The sequence below is a fragment of the Capra hircus genome, unplaced genomic scaffold, assembly GCF_001704415.2.
Source record: "Capra hircus breed San Clemente unplaced genomic scaffold, ASM170441v1, whole genome shotgun sequence".
NCBI classification, from domain to species: Eukaryota; Metazoa; Chordata; class Mammalia; order Artiodactyla; family Bovidae; genus Capra; species Capra hircus.
Genome location: NW_017213091.1, coordinates 1 through 8,171, shown reverse-complemented (window position 1 = coordinate 8,171; position 8,171 = coordinate 1). Strand labels below are relative to the sequence as shown.

Sequence of the window (8,171 nt, the reverse complement as noted above, 5' to 3'; positions counted from 1 at the left end):
CCAACCCCCCATTACTCTCAAGATGAAACCCAGACTCCTAAATATATATATTTCAAAGCCCAAGTCTATCTCGGTCTCTTACTAGCTGTGCAAACTTGAGCAGGTCAAACTCTCTCACCCTCAGTTTTCTCATTTATTATAAAGTGGAAATAATAATGCCATAAGAATATGTAAACTGATGCTCATAAAAGCATTCTTTAAATTAGGAACTTCTAGACACACACAAGGAACTATTACCACATTTCAATCCTGGCTCCCATGTCTCCCCTAGTTCATCTCCAGCCAACTGAACTATTTTCTGGCCCACAAATATGCTCTTTCTGTGTCATCTTCATTTTGAGCTATCTGCCTAGACTCTCTCTCCAATCTCTGAACTCTACCCACTGAAATTCTTCCCACAAATTATTCATGCCCAAAAATGTACTTGTTATAAAATAGGGGGAAAAAGGGGGAAAAAAAGTTTACCACTGGGGAAAATGATTAAGAAAACTGGTAATTCAGAATAGTGCTTGAAATCTATTCATTCATTCAATAAATATTTATTGACCATCCAAAACACGTCAGGCAGTTTCCTTGACACTGAAATATAAAAGTGTGTATGGTTGGCAATAAATATTGGTAGAATGACTGAATGAGAGAACACATGAATGAACAAGAAACTGTCATACTCTACAATTTAAAAACTTTGAAGTGTAAGAAATAATTATGATATAATGGTAGATAACTAAGATAAAATATCAGATAATTAACTGTAATACAGAACTTGTAAAAAAACACATTAAAAAAAAGGAAGTTGTTGTTACCACATAAGGATGATAGGCAAGGTTATGGGTGAGTTTATATGATTTGATGTCATTTGTGTCTCTTCTTCGGGAGAAGGCAATGGCACCCCACTCCAGTACTCTTGCCTGGAAAATCCCATGGACAGAGGAGCCTGGCTAGAGTCCATGGCATCACAAAGAGTCAGACACGACTGAGCATGGACACACACAAGGTAGACTGCAAAGTACTTTCCTAGGTCATAGGAAGGATGCAGATGGTCATGAAAAGTTTCCCTCTGAAGGACCCCTACGCAGCAGTAGGGAGCAGACCTTTAGAAGCTTGAGTCCAGGATGCCCCAGGTAGTGTAAAGATTCATGCATCAGTGCTTGCAGGCATTACCAGCAGTCATTCTACAAACTTTCTGGGAACACTGACCAAAGAGATTGGGCAGAGTTTTTAAGTTAATTTTTATTGGAGTGAAATTGGGTAGAATTTAAAGAAACATCATAGAATTTTATTCTTGACTCTTGGTTATAGCAAAAAAGGCCCAGCGTCTGGACTGGAATTTCATGTGCAAAAGATTCAGTTCCATAGTACAAACCTGAAGGGTATGTGGTGTTTCAAGACAGGATAGGAAATGCAAATATCAATCACTTTTACTGCCACATAAAATTGCAAGTAGTAACAGACATCTATCTCCAGGCTGTCTTTCCTTCCCTCCCATCCTCTCTAAAGGCTAGGACTACATATGCAAATCGCCTCAGAGAGCTTTCCTCTCAGTCAGTATACAGACAGTCTTAAGAGTCTGAAGGAATTACAGAAAACTATGGTTCTCGCAAAGGTAGGTATGAAACACCTCCATATGCCCCTTATATCTATGCTTATTCTTTTTTTAAGAAGCCAAAGTTTTGGCTTTTGACATAAATGAATAATCTGTGTATGATAATTAATAAAAACTGACATCACATCACTGGTGTTTCATCAGAAGCCACCCCACTCTTCCTGTCAGTCTTTTTTGTGGTGGATTATCAGGGATACTCTATAGAAAATTTTGGTCAAGGACTGAAAATATTTCAAATGCCTAGCTAGAGTCCCCTGTAGGGAAAACTAAGAATTAGAAACCACACCAGTGCTATCTATGAATGGGCTCCTATAGGCCTTAAGGAACCAAAAATCCCTCCACCCCACCCTCACTGCTGGCCTCAGCTGGGATAGGTGACCCCACTTTCAGCAGAAATGTAATCTATGAGTACAAAATGTCCATAATGGTACAGCTTTCTTGACTGCTAGAGTCCTTAAAACACATCTAGAGATTGATTCAGTTTATAGACGGAATCAAGATTCCTGGTCTTCATTCAAGGATCATTAGCTCCTTCACAAAGGGAGTGTTGCCCCTGCAGGACTCCTCATGGATAGAGTGATTTAACTAGAAATTTGGTTTTCAAGAGTGCATCCCTGTGTAAAACCTACTGAGGCCGCATCAGAAAATCAAACTTCAGCAAGGAGATGGCAGGCAAGTGTGCCATCTTGGTGTGGTAGTGCCAACGCCACACCTAGGTCACCTCAAGCTGCTACTTGGGGATATCAGATCCATTTTATCCTAGCATTGAGCTCCTGAAGGCTGGTGCCTGATGCCTCCTAGTAAGAGAAATAAAATACTGATTCATGCTACAACATGGATGAACTCAATATTATGCTAAGTGAAAGACACAAAAGGCCAATATGATGATTCCATTTATATGAAATGTCCAGTGTAGGTAAATCTATAAAGACAGAAAGTAGACTCATGGTTGCCAAGGGATGGGGAAGGTGAAAATGGGGAGTGAGTGCTTAATGGGTACAAATTACCTTCTGGAGTGATGAAAATGTTCTGTAACTAGATAGTCATAATGATTGCACAGGATTATGAATGTACTAAATGCCACTGAATTGCACATTTTAAAATGGTTAATACAGTAAATTTTACATGATGTCTATTTACCACATAAGAAAAAAACATTCATCTTTTAGTTCCATTTCTAGAAATTCTATTTGGTTCTTTCTGATATTTATTTATTAATAAATCTTCCTTGTCTTTTTTATATCCTTTCATTTATTTAAACATGTTTCTAAGTCGTTTGCATCTGATAGTAACTTTGGAGATCTACACCTTTAGTTTATTATTTGTGCTGATAGTGGCTTTTTAAAAAACTGTGTGTATGTTTGGCTAGCTTTATCTGTGAGGGTCTTGTTAAAGGCTGAGAAGTAGACTCCTCCAGAAAGGATCAGATTTGCCCCTGCCATATGTCTGGATTTGCCACTAAAAATGAATTGGGCTATGCCGATAGTATTCATTTGAACTCCAAAACCACATGAGGGCAGGCTTGTGATTGCAAACAACAAAGGCCCCTAATAAGAAAGTGAAAAGAAAATTTACATTTTTGGGAAATGGTAGAAAATATTTGCAAATCAGAGTCTAGTATTCAAATATATAAAGAACTCTTCAACTCTACAACAAAAAGACAAACACCCAGTTAATAAACAGGCAAAAGCATAAATAGAAATTTCTCCAAGGAAGATATACAATGGCCAATAAGCACATGAAAATATGCTCAACATCATTAATCATTAGGAAAATGTAAATCAAAACCATAAGTGATACCACTTCACACCCACTAGGATGGCTGTAATTTTTAAAAACCCTGAAAATAACAAAGGTTGGCGAGGATATGGATAAATTGGAACCCTACCTTGCTGGTAGGAATGTAAAATAGTGGCAGCTGCTGTGGAAAACAGCTTGGTGTTCCCTCAAAAAATTAAACATATGACCCAGTTACTCCAGTCCTAAATTTATACCCCCCAAATTGAAAACAGATATTCCAACAAAACTTGTACACGACTGCTCATAACAATCAAAGCAGTATTATTCATAATCACCAAAAGGTGGAAACAACTCAAACGTTCACCAGATGCAAATGCATAAAGAAAATGTGGTCTATCTGTACAATGGAATACAACAATCATAAAAATTGAGGTACTGATACATGGCACAACAGAGATAACTTCAGGTGAAAAAAGTCAGGCACAAATGTTCACAAATTGTATGACTGCATTTGAGTGAAATACACAGAATAGGGAAATCCATAGAAAAAGTACATTAGTGTTTAACAGGGGCTCCAGGGAGGGGGACTGTGAAATGACTGCTAACGGGTATGGTCTCTTTATGGGATGATGAAAATGTTTTTGAATTTGGTAATAGCAATGGTTACACAACACAGTGAATATACTATGACTGAAATGACCGGAGAAGGCGATGACACCCTACTCCAGTACTCTTGCCTGAAAAAATCCCATGGGCGGAGGAGCCTGGTAGGTGCAGTCTATGGGGTCGCTAAAAGTCGGATACGACTGAGCGACTTCGCTTTCAGTTTTTCATGCACTGGAGAAGGAAATGGCAACCCACTCCAGTGTTCTTGCCTGGAGAATCCCAAGGACGGGGGAGCCTGGTGGGCTGCCGTCTATGGGGTCGCACAGAGTCGGACACGACTGAAGCGACTTAGCAGCAGCAGCAGCAGCGGGGGCTGCTAGTTGCAGAGGCAAGAGGCTTGAGCCAGAGCAGGAGGAGGTAGAGACCCCTGGCACTCAAGATTTTTAAAGACTGCCCAATAGCCTGCAAAATACCTTTCACCCTCCTCCACTCCTCCTGGAATCGCACCATTATTTACTCCTTTGAAATAAGACAGTAAGAACATGTTGAAAAGTACACACTCGCTCGTAAGCCTGCGGTCAAGTTGCCGGGCTTCCCTGGGGCTCAGTTTTCTTTGTTAAAAAAGAGAGAGAGAGAGAGAGAGAGAGAGAAATAATAATGGAGGTTTTAAAAAAGAAGTAAAAGTATGCACAGTGTCGAGCACGGGACTTTTTTTTTTTTTTCTTTTTGCCACTCTAAGCGGCTTGTGGACACGACTGAAGCGACTTAGCAGCAGCAGAAAGCGGCTTGTGGGAATCTTCCCGATCTTACTTTCCCGACCAGCGGTGGAACCTGTGCCCGCTACAGTGGCAGCACGGAGTCAACCACTGGACGTCCAGGAAAGTCCCAAAGAAGTGACTCTTATAACATGAAGGACGTTAAAACGTCCTGGGACACCTGCAAATACTTTTTGGCCAAAGAACCAGTCTTAATTCGTGGCTTGGCCCCTTTTAATTTATTTGACACATCCGTAGGGAAAACAGCTCAGTAGTATAATTCTAGACAAATGGAGGGAGCGAAGAGGAGCAGAAATGGTAGTGGGAATGCCTGCACTTCTGCCAGGTATACAGTACCGCCCCGGAATTAGGCGCGCTTTGGGCGCCTGCAAAGCCGCGTTCCTTAAGATGCGCAGCAACCTAGCACAGCAAATGTTGCCTGCGCCAGGAGCTGGTGGAAGGGGCCCGTGCAGCACAGGGCATTCTTGGATGCACTAAGCACTTGGCAGGTTTTTACACTTGAACTCTGACGTGAGTTCATTACTAAAAATCTGAAGTCATTGGAGCTTTCATAGGAGGCGCGTGGGACATCTTGCAGCTTTCATCTGAGCACCTGGACTGCGTTGCAAACCCAAACAGTAAACTCCAGCTCCCAAAATGCACGGTGGGATCTGATTTCACAAACCCCGTGCAAAAAAAAAAAAAAAAAAAAAAAAAAAACCGGGCAAACAGCCTCCAAGCTTATCATTTTAACCACTAGCCAGATTCTTGCACTTTGCGGATTTTGCGCGCGAATGGAGCAGAATCATATAGTCCCATCCATTCCACCAACTTCTGCTCAGAGCCCAATGCAAGAATAACTTCACCCTACTTTGCTTGGTTTGCTGGGGGTTCCGCGTCGTCCCTACCCCTACCTCTCCACCTTTTCCTCTGGGAAAACAAACCCCTCGGCATTGGTGAATTGCGCGAGGGTTGGGCGGATGAATATTGCCCAAACACTTCTCCACGAGCGCTCCAGGAGCCGAAGTTTTATGCACCCCACCCCTGACCCCAAATGGCTTTTGCAATCCAGCACAGCCCCTTCCTCCAACCAGACATTTCGTCCAAGTTGGAAGCAGTCAATTAAACTACAAGTTGGAGTGACGGTTCCCCGAACAAGAGCATCCACTATCAGCACCACTCTCACACGCACTCGCCCTATTTTACTCCCACGCCCTACCCCCACTGCACACACATCGGGCCCCACCTACCCCCACCAGAGGCAATGTGAAACCTACTAGGGGGCGTCTATCTGACTCCAGCGGGTACACTTTGAACTCGCGGAAGGCAACAAAACCTCTATATAAGGCGCGCAAGCCCCAGTATCGGCGCCAGAAGAGGTCCCGGCGCCAGAAGAGCGCAGCTCGAGACCGCTGGTCCCAACTCGAGCCCAGATCCTCGGATCCCCTCACACCCAGCGCAAAGTCTGCAGAAGCGCAGGCTTTCATCGACAGCAATCAAAGCATGGACAGCAGCCACTTTGACGTAGGATTCCACAACTTGGGAATCGACGAGGACGAACTGCATGGTTAGTACCTAGACGGCGATGGCAGGTGCTTCGGCAAATCCCAGAAAAGGAACTTTCCCTGGGAAGGGCAGGTGGACGGGACACTGCACAGCAGCTCCTCCTCCAGCACGGCCCCGGCCCCCTCCAGCCGCGCACTGTGGGCTCCAGGCCCCCCTGACCCAGTCTCTCCCTTTTGCTTTCTTCTTTTCCCAGATGTGGAACCTACCCTGATCTCCGGAGGTTTTAAACGGAGTGGAAGATGAAACTCGGTCCTCACCTGAGCCCGGAGAAGCAGCTGCAGCCGCAGCCGCAAACTACTTTGGCAAGGCCGGCTCCAACCTCCTGGACGACGAAAACCGCGAGAGCGACGAAAACCGTGACGACGACGAAAACCGTGAGGCCGATGAAAACGCGGTGAGAGCGGTGAAAACCGTGAGGGCGGTGAAAACCGTGAGGGCGGTGAAAACCGTGAGGGCGACGGCGGCGATATTGAGCTCCCGCCGCAGCAGGAGGAGCCGGACCCCCTAGCCATCCAGGGCCCCCAGATTGCGGCGAGAAAGCCGCGCCGCTGCCGCACTGTTTTCACCCAGTTGCAGCTGCTGGAGCTGGAGCGAGTTTTCCACCACATTCAATACCCCGACGTGTTTGCACGGTAAGTGGCTGGCTCCGGAGACGCCCAGTTCTTCGCTGGCCCGCGCGCCTTCCCAGGACGCCTTAGGTTCTTTCCCAGGACCCTTCCCCTCCTCTCCCGGCCAAAAGCCACTTTAGAGGCTCGAGGGTGCTGGGTCTGCCCTAGCTCGCGGGGGTTGGGGCGAACCCTGCAGAGCTTGCAGGGGTGCATAGAGAGGGCCGGGAGTAGGGTGGAACAAGTAAAGCAGGGCAGATTAATATTGATTTTAATTTAAAATCTTGGTAATTTTCTCATCGTGGGGTTTTGCATGCATTTTTATATTTTAAATATTGCAGTAAAACTTCATCGTGATTACTCTGCTTTTTCCACGCCGTTTAAATTTTGTGCACGAGGAGAGCGCCTCCTAGCGCTCACCCTGGTCTCTCGGCCCTGCCACGTGGAGCGCTGTTTCCAAGCGGCAGAGTTTTGACCGTTAAAAAGCCCGGGCAGGAGCCCCCTAGAGTACGAAGTGGTTGTCGCTCAGTCGTGTTGGACTCAGCGACCCCGTGGGGTGTAGCCCGCCAGGCTCCTCTGTCCGTGGGATTCTCCCAGGCAAGAATGCTGGAGTGGGTCACCATTTCCTTCTCCATTGAGTACGAAGGGGAAGGCCTATTCTGTCCCGATAGGAATGGGGCATCAGGGAGAATCGGTGTGAGGTTTTTGGGCGCCCTTTCTGGTTCCATTGTATATGTCCTTCGCCCTTGATTGCTTGGCTGATACGGCTTGAAGTTTCTCCATGAGAGTTCACCGATCCGTTTTACAGTAAACAGAAATACTTGGGTTTAAAACGCCGCTTTTTTGCGGGGGAGGGGGGTTGTCGTTTTAGTTATTTTTACGGAGGGATCTCCGTAAAAGTGAAAAGATTTTCAAGTTAGTTCTCTGCTGTTGCACAAATGGAAAAATTAATTGAGTCATATTGAAGTAACAGGCACATTACCAGGAATTTTAATATGTATTCCTTTTTTATATTTTAATTAATGGGTGAGTTGTCCACGGGAAGACCCTCTCTAAGTAAACCATAAACCGTATTACAGACAATTGTAATTAACAGAAATGTAAATGATATATTTTTATCCACAATTCCAAATACTGAATTTGCACTTTTCCCCCGTCAGAGAGGAGATTGCAAGACGTCTGAATTTGGCTGAAAGAAGAGTGCAGGTTAGTAAATCAATTTTAAGATTGGCCGGGCAGCCATTCTAAAACATGGCTTTAGGTTTTTGTCATGAAAACTCTCAATTTGGTGTGCTT

General features: G+C 44.8%; 1 protein-coding gene across 1 annotated transcript; it reads left to right on the top strand.

Moving 5' to 3' along the window:
- Positions 1–6,207: 6,207 nt before the first annotated feature.
- Positions 6,208–8,081, top strand: LOC102189016 (homeobox protein ESX1; the record flags this gene model as incomplete). Its single annotated transcript, XM_018045501.1, is given in 5 exon segments — positions 6,208–6,271; positions 6,464–6,486; positions 6,488–6,649; positions 6,688–6,902; positions 8,036–8,081. Coding segments are annotated over 5 exon segments (510 nt in total), but the record flags the coding sequence as incomplete, so codon positions are not given.
- Between the last annotated feature and the right edge of the window lie 90 nt (positions 8,082–8,171).